Here is a 27661-nt window from a genome sequence, read left to right as displayed (position 1 = left end):
AAGAGACATGCATACCCAATGCTAAGCATGATCATGAAGCTTGACACGGCCACCGCTCTGTGTGTCAGAACCTGGTGCCAGCCCTCCTTTGCGTCAAAGTAACCGTACCTTCCTGCTTCTGTGCGTCCGACGCCCAGATACAGAATGATCGACCCAATGACAGTCACAGTAAATCCAAAAATACCTTCCCATCCGACGACTTGGAGCGGTTCCATGGCGTAGTTCTCGAGGATCCACTCCTCGAGCACGAATTGTGAGGCAGTAAATATTTGGGCTGCAGCGATAAGGAGAACACCAATAACAGCTCTAACAGCCTCCGGTGTCTGTGCGACTGCCCGAATTTCCAGGGTGGCCGACTGAGCTGCCGCCACTACACTTTCTTGAGTGATATCGTGGCCTTGTTTGTCACCAAACAGTGCGCCGGCGAGACCAACTAGGGCAACCCCGAGAACAACAATAAAAAGTGCCAGCCACTGATATAAATACAACTTGCGATGTAGGAACAGAACACTGAAGAGCCCAACAAATAACACCAAGGCTCCACGCGTCATCTGGTAGATACTTGCTGCGACGAACAACAAACCAACATTCATAAGAGTAGTGCCTGCGATATCGCAACACGCCGGTGCAGCAAGAAGAAACGTCCTCAGCCCTTGGAGCTTTATACGACCGTCAGGTAAGCGAATGGGTTTCGATGGGTCATCGTCATCATTGGGTCCGTTGATGGTTTGATCCTCTTCATAATCGTCTCCGTCAACATCATTTACTGGGCGATAGCCACCGGCCAGAAGAGGCGACTGATCCTGAAATAAACGGGGCGCGAGATAGCGTTTATATAGGTTGGTCATGAGAACGACGAGCCAACAGCCCATCTCACCAATGAACATCTGAATACTGTTGTGACAATGCAGGTAAGTATGATGGTTTGCTTGATATCCCGCAACAGCCCAATAAGAATCTTACGTTTGAATCACTGGTTGTTCGAAGAGACGATGGTCTTTGGGGTTTGGGGAGTCACAGTTCCTAACACATTGCATATCCTGCAAATCAAGGTACATGAGCTATCATCCAGTGAGTGGGGAACCAAGGCCCAGAACCCTTACCTGGTACTTGTTGAGAATAGTGTTGCATACTCCTGTCACAAGCATCATTGTGACTAGGAAGGGTACGGCCGCCTTGTTCGTCATATTGACGGATGAAGAGCTGCGAAGGACGGGTGTGAGGGGGAAGGCGGCAGAAGTCGAATGCCACAGGTCCAGGTTCCAGAGCGTCCGTAGGGACCTTGTTGACGGGAGAGCACTAAGATATTACTACTGGAAATAAAAACCAAGAAATAGAAAAATATATCTCAATGAAAAGCCCAAAATCTTATTGATAATCCGTCTTTGGACAGGGTTAAAACGATGTGAGCAGGTGTTTGTGTTGGGGTTGGAGAGTTGGAGCGGAGTCTTTGTCTTATCAGGCGCGGATCTCCCGTGACCAGCATGACAGATGACGATTGAGGATTGACGAATGACGACGATACGGGCAGATCCTGGCCGATCCCGAGGTTGATATCTATAGGTAGTGTTTATCTTCAGATTATTTCCAACGAAATGGCATTTTCAGCATACTAAAATATGAAATTTGCCATTTTTGATGTCAAGAAAATTCGCCAGATGCTCAAAAACTGCCCTCAAAAACTAGATATCTCGTGAAATCCCATTTTCGCCCACCCTGCCTTGGAACGCCATTGCTAATATATGGACAATAATCACAACACAGATATAAAAATACTTCCCCTCCTCAGCATATGATACATAAATCGTGCATAATCATGCCAAAACCGATGGAGAGTTAATCGCTTGAAAGGGGTATCAAGATAACACAGTGTTCGCTTATCTGGGTCATTATGATGCCGAGCGTTAGATCTCCCCTTCTTTTACAAGGCATAAATAGCGACCCCGTTGTCATCGCCACCCATCATCCCCTCCTTGAAGTCAACCATTTCCCAGTCAATTTCTTCGCATGAGTCGTTGATTAACACATCGTCAAATTGAGTTGGCAAACAGTACCAATCCATTGGAATCCAGCTACCGTCGGCGTTTGATTCCTTGCCAACCGCGTCTTCATTTTTGAGCATGTCACCGTCCTTAGGGGTCTGGGTAACGACGCCGGTCTCCACAGAGTCTGGGGTGTCCTGGTTTCCGAACATCTCGGCGTTGAGAAATTCTTCCATTGGATCTAAACCCAGGTTAAGATTGTCACCCAGGTCCATGAACCCATCACGAATGGCTTCGAGAGAAATCGTACTGTTCTCCCATGGGTCTTTAGACATCGACATGGCTTCCTGTTCTGCTGGGATCCTCGACTCTTTCTTACCATCGCGACCCAAAGTCGGTTTCAGAGATGACGAGCCGGAAGCTTTAGCAGATGATCGACTCGGAGTGGGCTGCTGGCTGGACGCTGGCGATGCGGGCTTCGCGGCCAAATGACTTGAAACGCGCGCCATTGGAGTTGTTCCAGGAACCGGAGTCGCTGCCTCGGTCTTCACCTCTTGCTTCGCTGGCAGCGTGGTAGCAGCATTCTTGTGAGAAGGCATTTCAATGGCAAAGCCGATACCCTTGGCGAGGCCCTGTGACTCCGCTTTCTGTCCATCCTTGGTCAGGGTGGGTAAGCTTTGCAGATAAAATTCAAGGGGGTCTTCAACAGGTTCCTCGGCCTTGTGGCTATCTTCAACATGCTTATCAAGATCATTCTGGGTAGTGAAACCTTGATAGTGATATTGACAGTCGGGAACTGAGCACTTGAAAGCACCGGTAGTAGGCTTGGCTTCGGCCGCCGCTTGTTTTGTCGCTTGCGCCTTGGGGCCTGGGTGGCCGGAAACAGGGGTGCCACTTGGATGAGACTGCTTCCTCCTCTTTGGGGGAGGAAGTTTCAGCTCTTGAGGAGGTGCACTTCCCGGTCCATAAGCATGCGGAACACCCTGGGGGGATGGAGCGCCAAACGGCGCCGGCGGGATAGCAGAAGCCCCTGACGCAGCGGTCTGGCTAGAAGCTCTGCGAGCCCGCTGAAGAGCTTCCTCTTGCTGCTGAAGTTGCTGAAGGTTGCTGGCGTTAAGTGGCGCCATATTCGGGTTCGCCTGCTGCGCATTAGAGCCCTGAGGCACTCCGGGACGCTGAGCAGTTTGCTGTTGGTTGACGCGCGCAATCATGTGATGGAACAGTTTCTTAATGTAACTTGTAGTGCCTGTCAGGTATTCCGGAGTTATTGTGAATTGGTCATTCAATGTCCAATCAGGGCCAGGTTTGAATTGGCGCATCAATTGAATACGCTAACATATGTTAGCATATGGTACTGGATGGATTAAAACGATATACTTACCATTCCGAGTAAACTTTGAACATTTTTATCCTGGTTGGGGACTTTGGAAATGAACTGAACCAGCGCGTCCATCCTACCTAAATAATCCGTACAATCACGCAACTGTTGGTTCATTGTGGCCCTTTGTTCTGGTGTAACAGCAATGGCCTGTTCTGGTGGGGCATTCTTCGCAATATCATTGTATAGGTGCCGAAGTTTGTCCGGAAGGTTATTCCACGCATCCTCCGCAGCAGCTCTGTTGATTGTGCCACGTGTCTGACCCTGCTGCTGTCGACGGATATGCAACTCTATTTGTGCACGTTGTTGAGGCGTCATTGCAGCCAATTGCTCCCGACTAAATGGCATGGGCGGCCGGCTCGGCACCGCTGCCGGCAGCCCTTGAGACGCCGCAGGCTGAGTTGAGCCCTGCACAGGGGAGGTCTTGGCAACCGACGTCTCCTCACTCGGTACCTTTCTCTTGGACGTCGGTGGTGTTTGTTTCGGGCCTGGTCCCTTTGCAGGCTTGGCGGGCATCGCAGACTGGACTTTGGCCGCTTGGCTTTGGGTCGTCTGTTGAGGTGCCTGGTTCTGAGCTTGGTTTTCCGGGTTCACATGGGACGCGGTAGTTGGAATAGAAGCCTGCGGTGGTAGTTGTGCCTGTGCTTGTTGGCTTTGCTGGTTTTGAAGAGCCTGGGCTGTCTGTTTTTTAACCGCCTGCATCTGCCTCTGTCGAAGTATGTCGCGCAATTGCTCGTCGCTAAGATTTTGTACCTGAGAGCCAAGGCGGTGGCGGGCCATTTGAAGTTCCTCTGCGGTTATTTGCCGCATGTGTGGCATAGGGAACTGCGGTGGTTGTTGACCCGATTGAAATTGCTGAGGATTCATGAATGGTTGTTGCGGTCCCTGTACATTTCGAGGCACCCAAGGTGTCTGGCCGTTTTGTTCAAGGCTTCGATTGCTAGTTTCCTTCAGGAGTTGAGCTAAATGAAACTTCTGGAATGTCTGCAATCTCTGCATATCCATGCCCCCGAGGAGCTGTCCGTTGGTTGCTGCAAGTTGCTTCAACTGCCCCCACGTCCCGATGTTTTTCGGTATTGACACATTCGGATTGTTGTGGAATATTGCAGGTGGGAAGGGAAGACGATCCATCTCCCTCACTTGATCCGGAGTCATATCCATATTCGGTCCCCCTTGCGCTCGAAGAAGTTGAAGCCGATAGATTTGTTGTTGTTGTTGTTGCTGTTGCTGCTGTTGACGTTGCTGCAGGGACATCTGCTGCACCTGATTTGGCTGCTGGGAGCCTCCCATCGAGGCGATCTGCTGTTGCAATCCTATTGAAGCGCGCATATTTTGGGGGTTAACTATTTGGCCATTGATCATATTTTGGCCTTGGTTAGATTGCGGGATATTCTGCTGCATTGCCAGGTTTTGCTGGGCGGCATTCGCTCTAGCTAAAGCTGGGTTGTTTGCCATCATTCGGTGTTGGTTGTTCATTAAGAAAGCAGCCACCTGCTCGTTAGACATTGTGGAAAGGCGTTCCTGAAGCTGGGCCGGAAAATTTGTAGGAATAGTGGGCCTATTTTGCATCCCTTGTCGTGCGCCTATGGGCTGAACATTGTTCGAATGCTGTCCCATGCTCGGTTGTCTTGAGGGCGGTTGGGCTTGAGCGGTGGCCTGGGCGGGAGACATTTGTCCTGGGGCTGCCATCGGACGGTTCAATATTGGCATGGCTGGGCTTTGGGAGATGGGTTGCTGCATGTGAGAATTTGCTTGGCCGGCTTGTGTCATCGCCAGCTGCGCTTTCTGGGCAGCCTGTACACGTTGGGCCTGCGTTTGCGCCTGTGGTTGGGACTGAAATTGGGAGGCTTGTTGGGTCCGATCTTGCGGACCAGCTTGGGCATTCGGGGGTTGCTGTTGAGCCAAGAATGGAGGGCTTATTCCAGCGTTATTTATGTTGACTTGATTTCCTTGGCCCATTTGCTGTCCAACTGGAAACATGTTTTGGGATGCGGGGAACGGCTGTTGATTCATCTGGGACGAGCTAGCGGGAACCACAAGTTGGCCAGCTTCTTGAGAGCGTAATCCGTCAGCCTGTTGCCCTTGAATGTTTTCGACGTTTCCGATAAATGATGAGGGGTCGAGGGTCTGTTGATTACCCATGGAGAACGAAGGATCCCTTTGTTGTTGCATATTCACCATGTTCTGAAACATTTGGTGCTGTTGAGAGTTCAGCATAGGATCTCCCATCAAGCCGTTGGCAGAGTCAACTGGATTGTTCTGGTTATTGCGAGCTATCTCCATGCGGGAGCGTTTAACTCGACGGAGGTGGCTCATCGCTTGACAGCGGAAGAAGTAGGTCAACGGGTCCATGCCTTTCTTGGAGAGATAAACCTTTTGTTCCGGGTTCATGTTCTGCAAATTTACTTTTATCTTGTTCAAATCGTCCGGTGACGTCTTGTGGTAAATTTGACTCGCTACACGGCAGACATTGCTAAATTCCTGGGGTGATAAAGAGTTTAGTTCGTCATTCAACGCAGTGGCACCTCCAGGCCGTTGCTGTGACCGTTGCTGCTGCTGCTGCTGTTGAATCATCGCTTGTGATTGCTGCTGGTGGCGCTGCTGCAGGGTGGCTTGTTGATTTGGATCATTCATGCCCATCTGCATCTGCTGTTGGCCAGGCATTGGCGAAGCCTGCATCGGTCGGGACATTTGTTGTGGAAATGGCGACTGACCAACGCCCGCCATGCCGGTCGCTGCCGGTCCTGGTTGCATGATGCCTCCTTGAATCGCCGCCGCTTGTCTGGCGCGTGTATCACGGATGTGAACGAGTTTGTCGTTGAACTGTGTGTCGTAATCGGCCTGGGAGATTAAGGTTTAGAGGTAATTACTAACCAGGGCGGAACCGGATCCCGGCATACCTTGGTGGCGGCTTCTTTGAACGCCTTTTGCTCGAAATTCATAGCCGCCGAGGCGGCACTTCGTAGCTCTATTTGTGGCTGTATTAAACGAAGGGAGGTTATCCTAACAGCGACAATGATTTTATTAGCTGAAAAAGTTCGCATGCTAAAGATTAGAAAAAGTCACTCACATCTGATGTACTTTGAATGTCCGGTCTCTCACAGTGACCTCACCTCTCCAACCATTGAAGGAGCCCTGGTTTTGTAACGCGCTGGCGACACTGGCCAAAATGTACTGAATGTCGTTCTTAGGAACACCCTGCATTTGACTCGGTGGCTTCGCTCCAGCATTCATGACCCCATTGGCATTGGGGAAATTTGCGGGGTTCATGTCAACAACCCCCTCAGCGGGGATCGAGGATAAGTCCGCGCAAGCCTTCCTGAAAAATCAGCATTCGCCGACAAATACAGCCCCCTCAGTGTTGAACTTGGATCGGACGGGACGCGTAAAAGGCAAGTAGAGGCGTGGAAAAAATAGGGAGGTACCACAATCGGCAATGAATATGGAGTTCTGATGGGAGAGAATTAGAGAGCAGAGGACGAAAATGCGCGACTCGCTGGACAGATCCAGAATATTGCGATATAAAAAGGTTGTAGTTGTTGGCGTGCTAGATAGTGTCGAATGGGGTAAATTAGGTGGGGAGGGGATGTGCAAGTGTGTTGGTCGCAAAGGGTTCGTCGCAACAGAGGAAATCAAGGCGTTTCGGGCACCAGAGTCAAGTCACGGCCAGTTCGCTGGCAGAGGTGGGCGAGTGGCTTTGGGGGAAAGCGGCCTCAAAAGATTGCACCGGCGATGGTTGGATTACTCGCAGGGATGTTTGCGGTTACACGGAACCCAAGTGGCTGCAGAACAATTCGAATCGACGTAAAGCGTCACGAACGACGGGGATTTATCGATCGGGTGGGAGTATCGAGACGAGTTTCAGGAACCGGGGAGGCAGGGAAAAAACAAACCCGAGACACAGATTCCAAAGAGCTAATGAAAAGGAAGCGTCAGGATGATCGTAATATGAAGGAGAAGGTTTGAAACGGGCTCGGCGGGAGGACGGTGGAATTGGAAGCAAACAGAAAAAGGAAATAAGAACGTTTTGAGGGCCGGAGGGAAACGCCGGTCGGAGGAAGCTGGAAATGGGATGAGGAGAGGGGAGGGAAGGATAATGAGCCTACCGAAAAAGAGGGCAAAGATAAAACAGGTTGCTGCCCAGTGGTGTGGCGGGCGGGCAACGATAGTCAGCTGGGCGAAGGTCGATGGCCTCCGAAGAGGAAGAAGAAGAGGGAGAGGACGAAGGAAAAGAGGGCAGAAAATTGAAAGAAGAACAGTGCGGTTCTGGGTTAAATAACAGCGCAACTGTGCCCAATGTTCACCAGCCAGAAAGCTGTGAAGGATGGTGGTGATGTTGTGAGTGCAGAGGATGGGAGGAGAGGAGAAGGAGGGCGAGCGGTGCGGAACTAGCAAGAACAAGAACTAGACTATGGGGACAGGAGTCAGGACCATGTTTTGCTCGTTTTGGATCGAAGCCAGGGAAGCTTTCGTCGCTTTACCGGTAGTGCCTGTAGTGACAGCAGGCGGTACCTTGGAAGTCGGCACTAGCAGATCAGCCTGCGACTGAACTTCTGAAGAATGGAGATCGGAAGCGTTCACCCTCACCAGGTCAGTCGGGTGGATGATTTGACTGGTTACTGGTGGAGAGACGCAAGGTCTGACGGCCAAGCCTTGTGTAGCAGTGTCTAGTCCAGTGGCAGTCAGTGACTGTCCGGCGCAGCCTACTGCATGCTGGACCTGCGGATGGGCTACGTGAAGAGTCGTGTCAAGCAGTGCCTTGGTTTGAGTTTTTTTTTCTTTTCTAACCTGGTGTTGGAGCGGGCATCGCGACGTCTACTACAATCGAGTCACTTCCAGGGTAGGTTACTACGTTCTGTGTCCGGACTTGAAGAATGAGTTTGTTGCTAAGTGGTACAAGCATCCCGATACTAGTAGCCAGTCTGCAACCGGACTCGGTCGGCATCGAAATACCGTTATTATTACAATTAGAACCAAGGTACCTGAAGTGTCCAACGAGGCACCAAATACAAATAGCTCCCACTGTGCTACCCTCAGCAAATGCTCCAAATTTGGGCCATGTTCCAACTTGGAACTTCCAATGGTTCAAGTTCCAGGCCGTACAGTCGCCCGCCAGCCAATTAGAGCCGCCTTGATTTCCGGAAACGGCCTGGTGGTGAAGTTCGGTCACGTGACCAGTATATCCGCTGTCGTCACTCGCCAGTCGCCTCGTTATATTGTGATTGGCACTCTCAGTTCCCTTCAATCGTCGTCAGCTTCGGCGGAGGGTCTGGATCGATCCCGTTTTAGGCTTCCATTTTCTCTCCCCTTGCGCTTTCGCCCCGCGCTCTCTTTCTGTTCTCAACCCTCAACCGTATACACTACCCTCGTCCAGTCAACCGCGCTTTTCCGGTTCCTGGTCAATAGTGTCTCTCCTTTAACCTAGTTGACCGACCCGACATGGTCAATAATTGTTGATCGATCAACTCAAGGTCTCTCTCCCTTCGTTGTTCCATACCTACATGTGCCGCCTTTATTCAACAACCCTGGCACCATGATCTCGATAGCAGCCATATCGGTGGGCTCCAGCATCTTCTTCACATTTGCCCTCCTCATAATCTCCGTTATTGTCTTGATCCTTCTCCGGCGATTTCTGACCCTGCGAGCTACACCGGCATATCTATCCATCCCCGTCTTTCTCGCACTTGCTCTTCCCGCCAGTGTCGTCCTTCTAGTCCCCATTGACCTAGCGTCGAGCTCGCGCGATGGCGGCGGTCCCAAAGCCATATGGCTTCCTGAGCGCCTTCTCCTGGTCTCGTGGCGCATCACTTACTGGTTGATATTCGTACTCACGTGGTATGTATGCAGTGGCATAATATGACTCTTGCCGTGCAAGTTCAAAGCTAATTCTCTTTTGTAACTTCAGGGCGATTCTTCCTCTACTCGGTGAATATATCGATTCCGGATACCGCGATGCGAGGTCCCGTATCCAATATTCTATCCGGTCCAATGCCCGGTACCAAATGATCGTTCTTGGGTGTGCGATAGTGGGCCTAATTTATATCTCCATTCAAAATGGTTTCGAATTTTCTACCATCAAAACCCTTGCCATGGCTCTGGCCTACGTCTGGGGTTTAATCCTTGCAATATTCTTGATGGGCCACGGTTTGGTATCTATCCCTCGCGCTTTATTTCGCAATGCCAGTGCCAGTGGAAGATTGCGGAGGCTTCAGGCTCAAGCGCCGTTGCTACATGACCGCCTGATGGACGCTGTCAATGATTTGGAAAGTTTGGAGGCTCAGGTAGCCCAGCTACAACATCGAAAGACCGGCACCGCGCGCGATTTCCAGGACTGGATAGAAGAACTCGCCGAAACATCGACTCCTCCAGAACATCGAATTGGAATAATAGAGCCGCCGACTAGTTCCACCGTCCCTGCTGTCGTTACTGAGCGCTATCTTGCCGACTTAACAAGACGCCTCCAACGAGCTCGGCATCAAAAGGCTCGCTTTGTTGATGCATGGGATCGTTTAATCTTAACTGCAGCCGACTTACAGGCAGTCATCAATTCGTCCGCATCAAAAAAGCTCGAGTTCAGTCATCACACACAACGCTCCACCTCCCCGCAATGGAAAGTCCTCACACCCTATATGCGCTACCAAATGTATACAAACGTCTACCCTAATCTGCGACTTGCATTAGGAGCGATTTTTGCGGCGGCCTCGGTGTGTGTGGTCTGGTCTGAGTTGATCAAGTCGATAGCACCGAGGCTTTCTGTGGTAACCTTGTCGATCGTATCATATCATGAAACTCCAGCGCCAGTTGGCTTTGGAAAGCAAATTATCGCCTCTATGTGGCTACTATATATGTGCTCCGCAGCGTTGGTTGGCGTCGGTGAAGCGAAGGTCTGGGGTAACCGAGCTCTGGTCCGGCGCAACACGTATGGTGAGAGCGCATGCTGGTATGCAAGTTTGGTTGCGAGGCTTACTGTCCCGATTGCGTATAACTTCTTGACATTTCTACCCAAAAATGTCCGGGAAGCCACTACGTTCTACCATTTCCTTGGTCAGTGGATTGATTTGACGCCACTCGGGAAAGGGTTCGATTACTTCTTCCCAGTGTCTATTCTAATCCCCATCGGGGCTACCTTTTTCAACCTCTACGGCCGAGTCAGAAACATTTGTGGCTTTGGTCTTATCGAAGAGGACGATGACGATCTCGAAAATAACCCTAGTGGGTATGGGATAGGAGGCTGGCGAGAAGGTCGTGAACTAATCGAACGTGAATTAAATGGTCTTGGCTCGCTCGGACTCTCGACACGGAGCGAGCTGTCTCCTCGGCATTCAACACACGTGGATGGGAGCACGCAGGCGTACTCATCCTCCCGCACGCCCTTGACTGAATCAACGCGATCGTCCAGATCTACTCGAGGTGCTGTTGCCACTTCCTCAGCGGCAGCGGGAGAAGAAGACGAAGAGAACTTTTTCCAGTCTTTCGCGCACCGGGTGAAAAATACCATTGAGACCGCTAGCCGGCCGCAGTGGCTTCAAAATGATTCGTTCCAATTGCCTCGGTGGATGGGCAATGACGGTGGGAATGATGGCAATAGCGGCCTCTCGCGGTGGTTCGGTGGCCGTCCTACCAATGGCACAGTAAGGCTCTAGCCACAAGCCTCCATGCTGTATTTTATCAGTGCATTGCAGCGGCGTTTATTTAGATATGATTCGGTTGTATGGTAATTTCTAATATTATATAGAATTGTTACGGCTCTGACTCAAGGTGACTATGTAGACAGCATTTATTAGTACGGGATTAGAATATAGATGCTTGGACTTGTCACATATAAATAACTTCGATATTGTAGATACATACGAGCCGGTCGGTTGGATAATATATTAATAATATCCGTACTATTCAACCATAAGATAAAAACTGCGATTAGCCGTCCTCCTACTCCGTATATTACTTTATATGCCACACCACAAGTTTACGACAAATGACACTATGGAAAGACAAGTTTGTCGGTGAGTGTAGTCTGATTCCTTGCAGTCTTGCACCATCTTCGAAGTTCTCATTCGAAGGGTCGCCTCAGGTGTGGCTGGACCGTGGCTGGAGAGCCCGTGCCACAATTACTTCAGCCACATCCACAGCCACCCAGTCTCTCCTGCATTTTGCTGCAAGTCACGATCGGTGATTCACTCGTTCGTTCCTGTCGCTGAAATCTCCTGACAGTCCAGACCACCGTTTCTCTAGGCTGAGACTGTCTCCGCCTTGGAGAGAAACAAAAATATCCAAAGAAGAGCTTCCATGACTCCGACTCCAAGTGGCTGTCCCGGTTTATAATAAATCCATGACCCAACCGCTTCCACACGTTTCCCAGACCTCTCTGGGTGAGACGTGTGCTTTCTATCTGGATTACATCACCGCCGGCGTACCCTCTTCGTTACACTCTCTCCACCATAAATTCGTCCTGCCCCTCATCTCAGGTCCCGCATCCTCAACTCCCTTATTGCGCGCCCTCACTTCCCCGCCGGACTGGGCTTCCTATTACCGTGACGATAACTACAAAGCACCGGCCGCGATCACCCTCGTCGCTTGTGCGGTTGCCCTTGTGGTCATGTCTTGGCGTAACTTCTGGCGTCGTCCTTCCCCATCCTACCACCCGCCGAATACCAGCGAGCGACCCTACACCTATCTCACAGCTGATGACATCGTCGACCCACCCGCGCGGACGTACGATGGCAACGCCTACGCGCGACGGGAGGACGATGACTCCGAACCCGACAAGCTCGTCCTGAACCACCGCAAGGTGACATATGAGCTTCATTTCCCGCCTTACTCTATCAACGACGGCACGTTAAGCGTCGGCAAGCTGAGACAGAGCGCTGCGGAGGTCACACACACCGCCGACCCTAATCGCATCCGGCTGCTCTACAAGGGCAAGCTGCTAGATGATGATTCGCTGCCCTGCCGCCTGGAGGGTCTCAAGCAACAGTCCGAGATCCTGTGTGTTGTATCGGAGGTGCAGTCGGGCGCGAGAACACCTAGTGACATATCTGAGGCTGAGCGGACGAGCAGTGAAGCCCGTCGCCCACCTCATCAGCACATCCCGGAAATCACACCTAAGGGCAAACGAAAGAATAAGGGTAAAAATAAAAAGAAGAAGAAGGCTTCATCAGCGTCACCCGACTCTGGTGACGAATTGCCGGCCCCTCCACCACGGCCTGTTACATCCACTAGCAGCTCCGCACTTCCACCTCCAGCTCCGAACCTAAAGAACTTCCCAGATCCTCTCGATCAAGTCTACGCCCTAACAGCATACTTCCGCAAAGAGCTCCTCCCGCTTTGTGATCAGTATATCACGAACACACCACAAGAAGAGAAAGTGCGCGACTTCGAGCACAAGAAGCTAGGCGAGACTGTTCTAGCACAAATACTTCTCAAGGCAGACGGAATCGAGCCTGCCAACGATGAGACCCGGACTGCACGAAGGGCACTGATCAAGGAGGCGCAGTCTGCCCTTAGTAAGGTTGATACCGCGGCGAAGGCTGATTAAACCTAACTGATTGACATCCATCTATCGTTGACCTTTACCTGTCTGAATCTACACATACCATACTGCATCTCACCTGTTATTCTACCATTTATTTCTTATGCCCTGGTCGATACAGGATCTCATTTATTTTGCGTCCATGTAACAACAAGGCGTTTCCATAGATTGCATGTGGTAAGGAAAATAGATCAGAGTCGCTCAATACTAGACCATACTTGCATATGCGATGCCACTGACTTACTACTCAAAACTCGAACACGCTATACATCTTCCAGTCAACCTTATACCGTTCCGTTAAAGACACTTGAGACGCACCATCCTCTCTGTTAGCTCTCAAAAGACTGGATTTCCAGTTTGAAACAGTTTTTACCAGGCTCACTTCCATCAATATTAGTCTTACAAATGAGAGAGCACATGTTGAGCTAAGAAAAATCGCTGCCATTATATATACATACAATTAGGTATTAATCAAATATGATCTATCGGTGACTAGACCAAAGAAGGATCTAATTCCCATCCTTTATAGCGGCCGCAATTTTCTCCGCGACCATATAGCACGTACTCTGCGGATGGCCCGGGGGCAGGGTAGGGAAAATACTCGCATCAACAACACGCAAGTTCTGGACGCCGATAACCTTAGCATTCGAGTCGACGACTGCATCAGGGTTAGTGGGCTCGCCCATCGCGCAGGTCCCAGCAGCATGCCAGACGGGAACGATAGTGGAGCGGATGAACTCAAGGATCTCCTCATCCGTCTGTACATCCGGGCCGGGCCTATGTTCCTCGCCGATTGTGATGCCCGTGGCCTTGAAGGCCTTGCGTGCGCGCTTGAGCGCCGCAACCGCTACTTCCTGGTCTGCTGGGTGAGTGAGGTAGCCGAGGTCGATGACGGGGGCGGCGCTGATATCTGTGCTATTGATTGTGACGGAGCCGCGAGAGAGAGGGGCGACGAGAGCTGGCGCGATGGTGCCATACTCGTATCCGTCGCCGAGGTCTTGGTCATCGGAGTTGTGCCAGCCATCTAGGATTCCGTCGAGACTGATGTATTCAACTTCAGGCCAGTCCGCAGGGAAGGCGTCCAAGGCTTTGCGGGTGGTGTTGGTGAAGTGCTTGCGGACGTCGTTGGGAAGTTTCTCCCAGCCGAGAATGCCGAAGCCTGGGGCTGTGAGGGGCCCTTGTTTGAGGGCGTATTGCGCGAGTGCTTCCATGGCGGCGGTTTGGTCATTTACTAGTCGGCTTGCTGTTTCCACGTTTACTCTGTTAACGACGCCGAAAAGGGCGTGGTCCCAGAGGTTCTGTCCCACGCCTGGAAGGTCCGTCACGACTTTGATTCCGAGCTTTTCTAGTGTTGACTTGGGTCCAACACCAGAGACCATTAGAAGCTGAGGGGATTGGAAGGTTCCAGCAGATACAATGATCTCCTTTTTTGCTGTTAGGGTGTACGGGATACCAAGGGTCTCGACATTGATGCTCTTAGCTTTAGTTCCACTGAAGTTGATTTTCTTTGCCAGGGTATGAGCATAGACGTTGAAGTTTAGCTTCAACAGAGACTGATTCAGGAAGCTTGTTTTTGAAGAACTTCGTGTTTCGTCTTTTGGGTCGATTGTTGTGGGTGCCCAGGAGGAGCCATTAAGGTGACCGCTGTTGAGATCTTGTCCTGGAAGGATACCTATTGCTTCGAGACCGGCTTCAACATAGGTTGCGAACGGAGAGCCATAATTAGGCCAAGACACTTGGAGAGGACCTTCCATGCTGTTGTCAAATGCGTCTGCATTATAGACCACACTCGAATTTGCATTACGCTTGGACATGTCTGGTGCCGTGAGAGTGCAGCTCTTCTTGAAGTACGGCAACACTGATTGCCACTCCCAGGTGGAGTCACCGGTGATATCTGCCCATTGATCATAGGAATCCTTGGTGCCGCTGTCCAGTGTTGGTTTCAAAAAGAGGTAGAATACTGCAATTAAGACCAAAGAACATACCGATGGTAGACCATAAGGTTGCGAGCAGACGTGCCACCCAGGCATTTTCCTCTAGCATAGCGGAGAACTCGATCATTTGCGCCCTAAAAGAGACATATCAGGTCTGTCTCAAACGACATTTCTATTGGGAATCCATGCAATTTGCGCACCGACAGAGGTAAAGTATCGAAATTCCAATCAATAAGCAATGAATCATCAGATTGGTCGGTGCCGGTATTCGCTGCGGCGGCGAAGCCTGGAATAATGCTGTAGATACCACCTTCGACCTCATAGTGCCCGCCAGCTTCAACAACAGCAACGCTCACCCCCGAGTCCTCAGCCAACCTTGTAGCGATGGCGAGGCCAGAAGTACCACCACCGACAATTACATAGTCGTACGACCAACTGATCCCAGGAACGCCTAGATTAAACAAACCCAGACACGGTGAAGTAAGATAAACGAGAGACAGAACGGCGATCTTGGTAAAGGCCATTTTTGGAGACAGAGAATCTAAATAACCACGGTCACAACAACAGAACAAACTGTTGAATGGGAAAGGAGCAACGATAATAGCGTCAAAAGAGTGGCAGGCTTAACTAAGCCTTTTGAACAAAAAGCCAAAGGGAAATATAGAAAGAAAGTCTAAAAGCCAGAAACGAGTGTTGAACTTTGGCGCAAAGGCGATTGGGGAGGAACGAACAACGCTAAATACATGGTAGGTCCTTGGGTCAAATGTCGTAGGGTAAAAATCGACCATGCCCTTCAGGAGGAGTCAACAATTTCGAGAAGGATAAGGATGGACTTGGCCGCCCATGCGCCCATGACAGGGTCTCGGCTATCCATTCTTTCCGCGGTCATTCATGATCCAAGGCGATGAGAACTCCCCACTTCAAATCCTCTATTGGAATGATACCCCATGTCCAAAACTGGAGCGTTTTCCGGGTTGCTGTTGGGCTATACCCTTCATATCCTAGTAAACCTGTCAAAAGACTTTGAATCCAGCGTTTACAGCTAAGGTGGCAGTACCCCAGACGAGTCACAATGACAGAATACCATATCGGCATGAGGAGTGGCCTCAGAAGTCTCGGGTGGCTGGTAATTGTCCTCAGCAACTGGTACGAGATTATGTTGACGGTATCATTGTATGCATAAATAGGCTTCCCCAAGTTCAAGATTTTGAAGAGAGTGGCAACAACTGTGTTTTTTGTAATCTGCGAAACCAATGAACCCAGTTTTTTTTAGGGGGAGGGGAATCAGACATNTGCATTCAACTAACGAAAGGATTGATAGTAGCGCAGTAAATTTGCTCCCATGATTAACTAGGGAATCCTTCCCAAGGGTATACGACAAACCTGATATTTAGCACAGAGAAGATTCCGGTCCAAGTATTATCTGTCATCGGCTGCTTTGGCATTGTGCCCCAATGCCAGGTCCGTGGTGGCGCAGGTACTAGCTCTCGGGGGAGGATACTGTTCGAGAAAGACCGTGTCGTATCGACTGACTCTCGAGATGGAGCCATCCAGGCTTTGCCACAACCTGAAGCTGAGATCCAGGAATCCTACGGGGTCTCGACGGAGGATAAATGAAACGACCTCGGTGAGGTCAAGAAGCCTGAGTCAGACTGCCCCAGGTTGGGTTCACATCTGGGCCTAGAAGGATCATTCGCCGTCGCACTCTACAAACAACCCCAGCAATTGTCGAGTCATGTTCGCGAGTTCGGCACTAAAGAAATGAGGGGTTGCCCTTAGCTGAAACGGCTTTATAGAACTAATTCTAGTTGCAGAATTAGTGTACTCAAATTCTTTGACATCATTAATGTATGTCATTGAAGACCGTCACCGAGGACTGTTGATGCGGAGGTAAGAAATCGGTACAGATGTCGTGATGGACACTCGCACGGTTAGTGTAGAAGCTGCCCTCCGTTTCTATTCCGAACTAGGGTTAAGCAATGGAATGCGAGCACTGTACCCGAATAACTCTTTACTCTAATAGCGTATCGTTAAGGTACGCATGGTCTATTTGCGGGGATGCTGCATCCTGCCACAGGCACCTGAGTATACTCCGAGCAAACCCGCTAGAGTATGCTTCGGCGAGTTGAGACTTGAAACAGTTTGGATTTGACGTGCATGAAAGTCATGCACCTTGACCGTTCGTTCCCCGCAACTCAAAAGTAGGCCGCTTTCTTTTTCTTTTCAAAGGATATTTTAGGGTGGCCATTCTCTACTTAGTCTCGGCCATTCCCAAGATGCGGATCGGTCCAAGGTTGCTTGACACCACTCTCATCTGTGTCATCCACAAGAGCATTGAGCGCTAATATGTCGACTCCGAGTGTAGATATTATAGCGAGTTGGCCGACACCTGACTATGACAACCCCCACGAGCCCTTGGACACCATCATCTATGCTGTCAATATTCCTCTGATGGTCCTCATGACAGTCTTTGTTGGGGCCCGGTTCATATCACGGACATTCCTTGTGCGTAATGCACTCGGAATAGACGACTGGATGATGCTTATTGCATTCGTGCGTATGGACTGATGTCTTTGTGTGTAGTTCTGTTAACCCTCTTAAGGTGCTAGCGATGGCGATGTCGGCATGCCAGTTAGTTGAGCCCAGGTATGGCATAGGTCGGCACCTATACGACGTGAAGTATGCATGGTACCCTTCGCTAGGAAAAGTTGGTCGCTCTCATTCTGTCAGGAGTATGATTCAGTAAGCGCTAAACCATGTCAAGTTGACCATTGCGATCCAAGCCCTGTTTGCGCCTTGCTCCGCCATAACGAAAATCTCAATATGCTTGACATATCTTCGCCTCTTCCCCTCGAAGACAAATAAATGGTTCAACTATATCACGATGACAATCCTGGCAGGGTTCGGAACATCGACGACTGTCACAATGATATTACAATGCATGTATGTAGACACTGATGCTCCCGGCGTGCAATGTGCTGACACAATTTCAGACCTCTATCTGATATCTGGGCGGTTTTCAAACCGATGAACCAAAAGCGGTGCATCGATTCCGAAAAATTCTTCATTGCCGCTGCCGCGATTAACAGTATAACCGACTTCATGGTTTACCTTTGGCCGATCCACTATCTATGGAGAGTGAAGCTTAGCCTGGCGAAGAGAATCGGACTGATAATTTGTTTTGGTGTTGGAGTCCTGTAAGACTGCAAAACTCCGCGAATAAGGGCAGTGCTAACATGAGGCCAAGAATTTGCATTGCAGGCGTGATTCGTATAACCTGGCAGGTTAAGTTTGCTCAGTCCTGGGATCAGACCTGTGAGATTTGATAGGGTTTAGGTCTCATTGTGCACACTGCTGACTCGATAGCTAGACAATGGCGCCATTATCTTCATAATTGTAGCCGTGGAATGCAACCTCGGGGTTGTTTGTGGTTGCCTTCCAGGCGTTAGGCCACTAATGGCGAAGATATTCCCAAGCTTGACCAGCTCAACCTACAATTCAGGCCGAGCAAAGATCAGCCATGGGCAGGGCAGTTCCAACCTGAGATCGGGACAGGAGTACCAGGAAATGCATTCAATTCATGTCAGGAAGGATATCGAGCTATCAGTTGTATATAGGCCTGTCGATGAACGATGGGACAGACCAATGGACACAACTGGGAGCGGCGATAGTGAAGAATGGATCTTCCGGCCATAACCACGTGTTAGTCTGAAAATATACCCTGCTGGAGGACTTTGTTTTGAGTACATGTTAATCGATACTTGGGCTTTCCACATTTACAGAACGATTAGTCTGGTCGGGCTTTTCCACAAGCAATCGCGTTGCATTTATCAGAGTAAATCTGGGTAGTTGATAATTCCCGATCATAGAGAATGGGGCCACGGGGTGCTCCTTACACTAAGGTTATTGAGGATGTGCCTCTTCTAGGCGGGTCGATGTGGTGCATCTGTAAAGGGTCCTTGCTAAGGTATCGTCGGGCGAGTTGATACGCAGACTAATATTAGTGGGGTGAAATTGGCAAATTTGAAAGTCAATGCCCAGACCATATGGAGTTGGGCTAGTATGGGTAGCTTGTCAAGCTGATCCGTACTGAGGCGAGGTATGGAGTTGCGCTCGAAGTCACCTGGGTTAGAGCGATGAAGCGTGAATGAATGCTCCAAATACTTGTCGAGCCGACGGCGTGAACGGATTGCAGACAATTGTATAGCGATCGTCTTGGGCTCATTTGCAAATATAAATCGCATATAGAGCCACAATGTCGTGGGCCTGGGATCGGTGGGGCACTCGATCAAGAGAGAGTTCGTTACGGAGAAAACCGTGGGGACACTACGTATTTGTATGTTCCACTGCTGTTCCAGCAATATGGTCAGAAGGATTTAGTAATCGAATTTTATGCATATCGTACAGAGTACGCGCTGATATCGGCGAATTCCGTTGGAGACTGCCCCGCCAAACGCAGTGACTGCCAACTTCCGAGGTCATTCTCAGGAGTATCCGTCCAGTACGGAAGACGAAGTAATAAAAGGAGCACACAAAAGTTGAGGTATCAGAGCGAGATCAATGGGTGCAGGGCTGCTGATAGTCGCGTTAGCCATACCGAACGGGGCTTCATTAGATCCGTTTCTTGTTTGTCGGCGCGACTCCTGAGAAAGATGATGGTAGAACTCCAGCGGACAGAGGATGGTGTGGGCGTGCACGTGATGTTACACCAGCTTCAACAAAACAAACAACAAAATCAATTGAATTTTATTCTCTGCCGACGAGTTCGAGATCCCAAACTCCCAGGGTCCAGAAGAGCTGGCCATTTTGAGGCCTTTGGACCCCTGGCGATTGAAGCTCAATAGACGATAAGACGAAGGATTATTGTTAGTGCGCCTGCAGATCATCATTCGTCCATAACGGTCTGGTCTTGCGCCCTGCCCATCCTCATAACGTGACCCAGCTACTGACACCAGCTGCCGGCAAGAAGGCATGGATCTGTCACAGAAGGCGTTTGCCGATTGACATCCTGACATAGCAGTCTTTGTCCTTGCTGCAGCGTTGATTTGTGAGATATTGCTCGCAGTGTCGGCCAATATTGTGCTGCGCATGGCTGTCCAGATGGTCCCAACTCCCAAACCAGTGGGAGTCTGATCTGCCCTGGCTGTCACCTGCGATTGGCTCTCTGAGGCCTGGAAGACTGGAAGTTCTAGGCTGTTGCGGCCCGGGGAAGAAAGATGGTAGGGACTAGCTGCTCGCTAGGCTCAACTCAGTAACGGGTGTGAATTAGTTTATGATAGTCTTTGTGAAGCCAAGTGTTGAAGTGAGTGCTTCTCCCCCGTGCTGCTGCTGCTGCGCTCCGCCGGCTTTTCTCTCCTCCCTGCCTCCTTCTCCTCCCTTCCTTGTGCTTGTGCTGGTCAACGTCAACCACAGGACCACCGAATATTTCCTGTCAATTGCATCCGATCCACTTTCTGTGAACTCTTTTTTTTTTTTTTTTTTCTTTCTATTTTTCCTTCTCAGTCTTTCTTTCAACCTCTTTTGACACTGACCTCCAAGCGAACCCGACCAGACCAGTCAGGCCCGTCCCGCCTTCAGCTTCTCTCCTTTACTCCTTTTCCGCATCCTCTTTTTCTTTCCCCCTCTTCTCTTCGCATCGTCCGACCATCTTCCTCCTCCGACCGGCCGGCCTCCTCTCCTCTAAGTTCTCCGTTTTTCGATTTTGTTCTCGGCTTCTTCAGCATAGTATTTTCTGTTTACTGCGCGGTCTTTACGTTTTCGCCGTCCGCCTATAATATTCCTTCGCCCGAGGCATACCCACGGTACGACCCGTCGGTCCTGAACCAAACCACACAACAGTTCGAGCAGCTCCAAACCAAAGGGACTCGAAAGTCCCACATTTCCCTCCTATTTACAATTACCTGTTTCTGGCGACCTTATTTTCGGTTCGCCGCTCCTTTTGCCCTGCCGCACATTTTACCCAGCAGTGTTCTGGAGAGAGCGTGTACAGCCTCCTTAATCCACCCCGCCCTCGCATAAGACATACGCAACCTCAACCTCCCAGGGCCACGAATCTTGGTTGGGAACGTCCACTGTGGTCTCTGTTGGCATTGTTTCATTGACTAGGATGGACTGATTATCGAGAAGGGAACCCAGGGGCAACCGCGCTTTATTATTTTCTCAAGATTCACACTATACTCGCACCTCATTCCCGGATAGGGTCCAGCTGGTCTGGCTTCAGTTTATTAACACTACGTACTTATATTGGCTACTGGGATGGCGGGTACAGCTACTGCAACGTATTCCGCAGATGTTTGGACATCGGCTAGCACCGTAGACGGGGGCCAACAGCAATGGGAATACTCTGTTCCGGTCAACAATGAGGTAAGTATATTAGGTTGGATTAGGTTCCAATAAATGATTTAGGGTCCTGAGGAACAGTCCGGTTAATAGCTAACCTGCTATTTAATAGAACAACAGACGTCGCTCCAAATCCCGAACAAGAACCTCCCGCGATGCAAAGTCTCGAGACCGCGGCTCCAAAGGCTCACGCAGCTCCTCGTTATCCAAACACGCATACTCCCAAGAACAGTCTCATGCATCTCGAGGGCGCCAGGATGCGAGCATAACCCGTCGAGAAAACGAGACTGGGGGCTTGCGGGACGTTTCAAGCAGACCGCAGAGCAGTGGACCGACAAGGAAAAGTATTTCAAAGGACGGCGAAGACGAACAGAATGCGCAGAATGAAGAGAAGTGGATTCACCGCGATAAACTAGCCCGCATTGAGAGCGAAGAGTTACAGCAAGCTGCTATTCTATTTCACCGTCGACCGGGGACTGGGAGCACCAGAGCTGGCCGTGGAAGAAGCCGAGATCAACATAGTGTTAGCGGAACTACTGTAGCTACGTCGCCGCCCACTGAACAATTGGAACCTTGGCCAGATCTCCAAGAAGACCAGCGCAACAATGGCGTTTCTTCAAACCTAGCGGATGGTGACGACGTGCCAGATGAAGAACGCAGATACTGGGATCTCCGCCGTCCCGAGGAAATCGCGGCGGACCGGGAATCTGGTGCGTCGAGTATATACCACAATCCTGGGTTGCGGAAAAGCGCCTCTCGGATACCAATCCCAATGTCGAGCCCTGCACCTCTATCACCCGAACAGATCGACCGGGATTACTTCACCCCGCGCTCACGGGCACCGACAGACGAAGATGAGAACCGTCCCTCGATCGCAATGCCTCGAAGGGCCAGTGAACCTCTTACCTTGGATTCTGCCTCAACTTCTAGCCCCGCGCCCGAGAGCAGACCCGGGAGCAGGGGGGTGCAGGCGCCTCAAAACGCAACGTCCAAAAAGTCATCCGGCAAACCCGGCGCAACGAAGAGAAACACTTCTGCTCCGCACCAGAAGAAGTCGACGCCACGGAGCCGGGCAACCTCGGGTAACAACGCTCAGCGTCCCACAACTAGATCTGGTGAACATCGCCCCCCAACAGCAGTCAACCGCCCAGAGGGAGACCCACCATGGCTCGCAACCATGTACAAGCCTGATCCACGACTACCCCCGGATCAACAAATACTGCCCACTCACGCGCGCAAACTGCAACAAGAGCAGTGGGCCAAGGAAGGCAAAACGCCAACTACATATGATCGTGAATTTGCACCGCTTGCAATTACGCCTGATCCTGCCCGTCCTCAGGACAAGGCCAAGGAGACAGAGAAGCAGGGCCAGCAATCGGACCAGCTGAAGACGGAGGGCTTGGGTCTGCATGCAATGTCCAAGAGTCCCGAACCGGGAACCCGACCTGGCACAAGCACGGGCTACAGTCCGATGCCGAAGCTACAGGACACGCCGCCAACCCAATTGACACCAAAATTCAACAGTCAAACTATTACAACAGCTCAAGGGCCACCTCCAGAAGACGAAAAGGTAGAGAAGGGGTGCGGATGTTGCATCGTGATGTGATTTCAGAGTATCATATAAAAAACGCTCATATCTCTTCTTACCTTCATCTTTTCCCCTTCCTTTTTACTCTTTTTCCTTTTTCCAGTTGTTTATTCAGCGTTTAGGGACGGTCGGTGTTTTGTATTCGACAGCTATTCTTTGCGTCCTAGATCATATTTCATCTCGTCATATTCTGCCCTCTTTTACCATCTCCTATTTGATCTACATATGGCACCGTGGCCATAACTCTTTGTTGTCTGATTTTTTGCATTTGATACCTTCTCGTTGCTCGACCTCCAGAATGTTTGAGCGACATGTTTCCGGGGCGAAGATCTGGAATTTCGCATTCGGGGGGTCCCTGATGACTTCACGATGCGTATTTTTACTGTCTCATCCATCCAACTTGTCTAGTTTAGGCTATTGATATTATCTGTTCAGGTTGTCCCGTACGTAGAATGATGTATGTATAACAGCTGTCACGTGAGTATTTGTAATCGGTGTTTGGGGTCGGCGACTGTCGGTGTTTTGGCTCCGCCGTCCTCTTCGCCGCCAAACTCCTCTCCGTCTCCCATTGGAACTACGCAACCAACTGCTCTGGAACAATCCATTGCGTGCTACTCATCGATTACCAACCCCTCTTTCGTCATAACCGCCCAACTCAATAAAACCCCCTCTCATCCAACCTTTTTACTTGTTTGATTTCTGGGATTCCCAGACACCAGTTGCCCACCATCGCTTCCATAATCCGCCGTCTTTTCGGGTCTTTTACACCCACATCACCAGCCGCAATGTCCGCCGCCAAGGTTAAGGCCCAGAAGATCATTGATGAGAATGGCGTTGGTATGTCTCGCCCCTGTGTTTCTTTGTATCCTCTGCTTTTGCTTTTATCGACCATGATGTCAAGAACCGAGGCTAACTGCAACGCCTGATGAATTCTAGTCGTCTTCTCCAAGTCCTACTGCCCCTACTGCAAGGCCAGCAAGAGCCTTCTTTCTGAACTAGGCGCAAAGTACTACACGCTTGAGTTGGACCAGACTGGTACGTTCATTACTTATTACCCATTGCGCCCTTACGAAGGAAAACCCGACTCGGACTGTAACTGTGACTGGTATACTAACAGTGCTGCCTGCGGTTATAGATGACGGAAGTGACATCCAAGACGCCCTTCAAGAGCTCAGCGGCCAGCGCACCGTGCCCAACGTCTACATCGCGAAGAAGCACATCGGCGGAAACTCAGATCTGCAGGGTCTCAAGGCACAGCTGCCCGCGCTCCTGAAGGATGCCGACGCTTTGTAAATGCGACTTTATGTTTAAGGATGCTTGCCTCGCCTTGTACCTGGTTTCTAAATAGGGACTGCGAGGTAGAGTAGAGTTATATGAATACCTATATTGCTCCTTTCTCCACACCCTTTTTTTTTTATTATTCCCCTTTATAGTCTACAGAGTACAACGTCCTTAGTTTTCGACCGGTTTGTACGGTTGATATCATTGCGTGGTCTGGTTATAATTCAGTTGCTTTACCAGTAAGGGATTATAGTAAAGTTGATATGCTTTGTACACAGAGGAAGTTTAGATATTGTAGGGGAGGTTGACTATTGATACACGGGTAATAACGCCATTATACAATCTTCTGAACAATTGTTCCAATCGGCCGCTCAACGATCCCCATAACACCATCCACAACGCTCCGTCGAGCGTCCTCACTTGACACGTTCTTCCCAGCCAGGTAGTTCAACCAGACCAGCCGCCCGATTCGCTCATCCGAAACCCGACCCATGAATCGGAACGGCTTCGCGGCATCAGGTTGGAACAACGCATCCAGCTCACCATGCGCACTGCGCATCAGTACCAGCGTCTGTCCCTTGGGCACGTTCTTGCGCTGGCCACCACCGAACAAACCCTTGAAATCATTCATAGCCGAGCCGAACGATTCATCCTGGTATTCTCCGGGGGCAGCAGCCTCGCCGGCTTGGGCAGCAGCCTTGGCCTTGAGGTTGGCCTTTTGCGCCCGTGCCGTGATTCCCCGCACCCAGCCATCTCGCAGATGCAGGAAATCTGTGTTACGTGTGGGCACAATCCGGAAGGCAGTCCGAAGTCCATCATTTTTCAAGATCGCATTCCAGACGTCCTCGCCCTTCTCCTCGTCCATGAGGAGTTCCTTCAAGCGCTGGCGCTCTGTAGAAACCAATGACGTAGCCGAAGTCGCGCCAGTCGCATTTGCAATCACTTGCTCCTCCGTAGGAGGGTTGACGGCGACCCGGACGAGGCGCTGCTGTAGTTCCGCGATGTCGGATTTGGCCACGTACAGTCCCACCACGTATACCTTGATCTTCAAAAAAGAGACAGTGCGGATACCAAGCCCAAGTAGCTGGTACTCCTCTTCCTCGGCGCCGATAACCTCATCCCCAGACTGGATATTGGAAGGGGTCGAACTCCCCTGGTACTTGGGCAACCGAATTGTAGTCGGGAACTCAGGCACCGAGCTGGTTCCTGTCGGGACCTGCTCTACACCCTCCTGGCCCTGGATTCGGATGACGGATGGGTTACTCGTGAACCCGTCAGGCCCATCCAGCTTCGTCGTCGATGTATTCTTCGCATCCTGCCCCGCTTCGGTCATCTGCCCCTGCTGCTGCTGCTGCTGCTCCAGCCCGAACACATCCAGCTTGATCACGCCGTACATAGCCACCGCACAAGTCGCCATTCCCGCCGCAGACATAATCATCGAGCGGCGGTATTTGGCGACGTCCTCCTCGCGCGTCCGGGCATTTGCGCGCGTTCGTAGCGGGCTATTTTTGGTGCCGGCTGAGCGGAGCGGGCTGCTCGTGGATAGGTATCGGGTTGTCGCTGACGGGCGGAGGTATCGGTGGCGGATGCATTGACCACTATTGCGGAAGGGGATAGTGCCCTGGAACGAGAGGGGCGCTTTCATCGCCATTTTGGATGAGGGGGGGGCGCTTGGTCTATAATCTTGAGGGGATAATGCAGGTGTGGATGGGCTGATCGGAGTGACACCCGAAGCAGATCTGGGGTTTCACGTGACTGCGTGGCCCGTAGACAATGTATTTGACAGTTTTGACTAGAAAACGATGTACAAGAGGATTGGACTTTTATTCCAATATTTGATAATATTACTTGGCAGATCGTGCATATCCCTGGGCTCTAGAGGTGCCATCTGCTGATTCCATTCATGGTTGGCACGGTTAGTATATCTACGCCTTGACCTATAACCGCACGGCAGTTATTAATGGGCAATGGCCACTTATCAACGTACCCAAGAAGAGACTGGAATGGGATAGCAAGACGAAGACTGGCGAATTTTGTGGATCATATTCGTACCATCGGGTGGTAAGTGACGGATACGAGCGCGGTGAAGCGGACCTACTTGAGATGTCGCAGGGCGCATCGCTCTCCACTGCAACGCTGTGAGTGGGAGGCCAGAATTGTGTGAATTTCAAACTTCGCCCACCCCGAACATACATAACCGGCTTGGTATCCCGCCAAACGATATTATCGCGTACATTATCCTCGTCTCTTCCAAGGACACATAGATTCAAACATGGCCGTTATAGAGAAAAAGCCCTGGATTGAAACGCCTCTCATTGAGTCCGCATCCTTATCGAAGACGGCAGGATGGTAAGTATCGCCAGCCCCGAGTCGTTGACGTCCTCAATAACGATGTCAACTAGCAGAATATTCCTCAAGCTAGATCTCCTGCAGCCGTCAGGATCATTCAAATCTAGGTATTATAACCTGAACTCTTCATACCCCACAATGGCAAACGGGGAACTCACAGTCACTAGAGGAATTGGAAACTTCATTCGCACTGCCCTCCAAGATCCAACCAACAAAGGCCGAGAGCTACATTTCTACATATCATCAGGCGGGAATGCCGGGTTGGCCGCTGTAATTGCGGCGCGCGACCTCAACTGCCAGTGCACAGTTGTCGTGCCGCACTCCACGAAGCCTATGATGGTACAGAAGTTACGGGATGTCGGTGCTGCAGATGTGTTCCAGCATGGAGACAATTGGTTTGAAGCCGATGCGCATCTCCGGAAGACATTTATTGAGAACCAAGATCCCGACTCTGTTAAGCGCAATGTCTATGTCCCTCCCTTTGATCATCCGGATGTCTGGAAGGGAGCCGAGACCATGATCGATGAAATTGCAAGGCAAATGCCGTCGAGAGAAGAAGGTCTAAAGACCTCATTCCCAGCAGATGTTGTCGTTTGCAGTGTTGGAGGAGGAGGGCTGTTCAATGGTATAGTTCAGGGGTTAGGTCGGTATCATCAGTCTCAAACACGCGAAGTAGCGGAAGGAAACAAAGTCCGCGTTTTAGCTGTTGAGACCAAGGGAGCCGACTCTTTGGCCTTTTCCCTCCAAAACGGGTCTCTACAATCCCTGCCAGGCATCAAGTCTCTCGCCACGTCCTTGGGCGCAGTACGAGTTGCCCCACAGGCCCTAAAGAACGCGCAGTCTCCTCCTACCGGGGTAGACGTTGTCAGTGCCGTCGGCTCAGATGCCGAGGCTGCTAAGGGTGTAATTCGACTTGCAGACGAACAGCGGTTGCAAGTCGAATTGGCATGCGGAATCAGCATTGAGTTGGGCACGATGAAATTGAAAGAGTACTTTCCCGACTTGGCGCCGGAGAGCCGGGTTGTCGTCGTAGTTTGTGGAGGAAGCAATGTGAGTGCAGAGATCATAGCGGAGTACAGGCAGAAGATTCAGGACGGTTGGGAGTAACAGATAGCAACCGACGTTATATTGGCAACTAGACAGACATATATAGAGCTGCCTCGTTATATCGCGTACGATTCTTTTGCGTCCGGACTCCGCACCCTCGTCTTCATATTTAAGGTTAATTTGGATTGCTTCTCACAATTGTTGCGGGAAGAGTGTAAGTGAAAGCACGGGAGA

The 27661-nt window shown here is 50.7% G+C and overlaps 10 protein-coding genes across 10 annotated transcripts in view; 6 read left to right on the top strand and 4 right to left on the bottom strand.

The window, feature by feature from the left end:
- The window catches only part of ASPSYDRAFT_46903 (putative nucleotide-sugar transporter), a 2134-nt gene extending 702 nt beyond the window's left edge, over window positions 1–1432 (bottom strand). The window contains exons 1-3 of the mRNA XM_040847335.1: window positions 1104–1432; window positions 964–1040; window positions 16–894 (exon numbers count right to left, since the gene is read on the bottom strand). Coding sequence (XP_040701512.1) covers window positions 16–894; window positions 964–1040; window positions 1104–1187 — 1040 coding nt within the window. The 5' untranslated portion in view covers window positions 1188–1432. The remainder of the gene's footprint in view (window positions 1–15; window positions 895–963; window positions 1041–1103) is intronic.
- A 122-nt stretch (window positions 1433–1554) lies between these two features.
- On the bottom strand, window positions 1555–6737 carry ASPSYDRAFT_1073679 (uncharacterized protein). The gene is made up of 4 exons (XM_040839880.1): window positions 6431–6737; window positions 6261–6363; window positions 3364–6201; window positions 1555–3313 (listed from the first exon to the last, which is right to left on the bottom strand). Exons 1-4 carry the CDS (start codon window positions 6628–6630, stop codon window positions 1922–1924), a joined length of 4533 nt encoding a protein of 1510 aa, XP_040701511.1. The 5' UTR covers window positions 6631–6737; the 3' UTR covers window positions 1555–1921.
- A 2156-nt stretch (window positions 6738–8893) lies between these two features.
- ASPSYDRAFT_90989 (LMBR1 domain-containing protein) lies at window positions 8894–11003 on the top strand (the record flags this gene model as incomplete). Its single annotated transcript, XM_040852418.1, has 2 exons — window positions 8894–9195; window positions 9266–11003. 2 exons carry the CDS (start codon window positions 8894–8896, stop codon window positions 11001–11003), a joined length of 2040 nt encoding a protein of 679 aa, XP_040701510.1.
- Window positions 11004–11689: 686 nt separating this feature from the next.
- ASPSYDRAFT_154843 (uncharacterized protein) lies at window positions 11690–12895 on the top strand (the record flags this gene model as incomplete). Its single annotated transcript, XM_040842402.1, has 1 exon — window positions 11690–12895. One exon carries the CDS (start codon window positions 11690–11692, stop codon window positions 12893–12895), a length of 1206 nt encoding a protein of 401 aa, XP_040701509.1.
- Window positions 12896–13398: 503 nt separating this feature from the next.
- On the bottom strand, window positions 13399–15347 carry ASPSYDRAFT_154687 (GMC family oxidoreductase; the record flags this gene model as incomplete). The annotated part of the gene is made up of 3 exons (XM_040842390.1): window positions 13399–14815; window positions 14875–14957; window positions 15024–15347. 3 exons carry the CDS (start codon window positions 15345–15347, stop codon window positions 13399–13401), a joined length of 1824 nt encoding a protein of 607 aa, XP_040701508.1.
- Window positions 15348–17169: 1822 nt separating this feature from the next.
- ASPSYDRAFT_133705 (uncharacterized protein) lies at window positions 17170–18659 on the top strand (the record flags this gene model as incomplete). The annotated part of the gene is made up of 6 exons (XM_040840648.1): window positions 17170–17376; window positions 17426–17530; window positions 17588–17766; window positions 17817–18020; window positions 18071–18138; window positions 18194–18659. 6 exons carry the CDS (start codon window positions 17170–17172, stop codon window positions 18517–18519), a joined length of 1089 nt encoding a protein of 362 aa, XP_040701507.1. The 3' UTR covers window positions 18520–18659.
- Window positions 18660–21078: 2419 nt separating this feature from the next.
- On the top strand, window positions 21079–22768 carry ASPSYDRAFT_90985 (uncharacterized protein; the record flags this gene model as incomplete). The annotated part of the gene is made up of 2 exons (XM_040852417.1): window positions 21079–21186; window positions 21275–22768. 2 exons carry the CDS (start codon window positions 21079–21081, stop codon window positions 22766–22768), a joined length of 1602 nt encoding a protein of 533 aa, XP_040701506.1.
- Window positions 22769–23535: 767 nt separating this feature from the next.
- ASPSYDRAFT_154788 (glutaredoxin) lies at window positions 23536–24043 on the top strand (the record flags this gene model as incomplete). The annotated part of the gene is made up of 3 exons (XM_040842398.1): window positions 23536–23587; window positions 23687–23785; window positions 23886–24043. The coding sequence occupies 3 exons, from the start codon at window positions 23536–23538 to the stop codon at window positions 24041–24043; spliced, it is 309 nt and encodes a 102-aa protein (XP_040701505.1).
- A 322-nt stretch (window positions 24044–24365) lies between these two features.
- On the bottom strand, window positions 24366–25682 carry ASPSYDRAFT_59162 (chalcone isomerase domain-containing protein; the record flags this gene model as incomplete). The annotated part of the gene is made up of 1 exon (XM_040849650.1): window positions 24366–25682. One exon carries the CDS (start codon window positions 25680–25682, stop codon window positions 24366–24368), a length of 1317 nt encoding a protein of 438 aa, XP_040701504.1.
- A 621-nt stretch (window positions 25683–26303) lies between these two features.
- On the top strand, window positions 26304–27487 carry ASPSYDRAFT_59161 (putative L-serine dehydratase; the record flags this gene model as incomplete). The annotated part of the gene is made up of 3 exons (XM_040849649.1): window positions 26304–26380; window positions 26434–26487; window positions 26548–27487. 3 exons carry the CDS (start codon window positions 26304–26306, stop codon window positions 27485–27487), a joined length of 1071 nt encoding a protein of 356 aa, XP_040701503.1.
- Window positions 27488–27661: the final 174 nt, after the last annotated feature.

Source organism: Aspergillus sydowii (genome assembly GCF_001890705.1).
Source record: "Aspergillus sydowii CBS 593.65 unplaced genomic scaffold ASPSYscaffold_7, whole genome shotgun sequence".
Classification (NCBI taxonomy): Eukaryota; Fungi; Ascomycota; class Eurotiomycetes; order Eurotiales; family Aspergillaceae; genus Aspergillus; species Aspergillus sydowii.
This window is presented reverse-complemented; position numbering and strand designations above follow the sequence as displayed.

Coding starts and splice junctions, on each gene's coding strand:
- ASPSYDRAFT_1073679 (XM_040839880.1), bottom strand. CDS start 6,630: ATGAACCCCGCAAATTTCCCCAATGCCAATGGGGTCATGAATGCTGGA. Junction 6,202..6,260: donor TCAAAGAAGCCGCCACCAAG/GTATGCCGGGAT, acceptor TTAATCTCCCAG/GCCGATTACGACACACAGTT. Junction 3,314..3,363: donor TTCAAAGTTTACTCGGAATG/GTAAGTATATCG, acceptor AACATATGTTAG/CGTATTCAATTGATGCGCCA.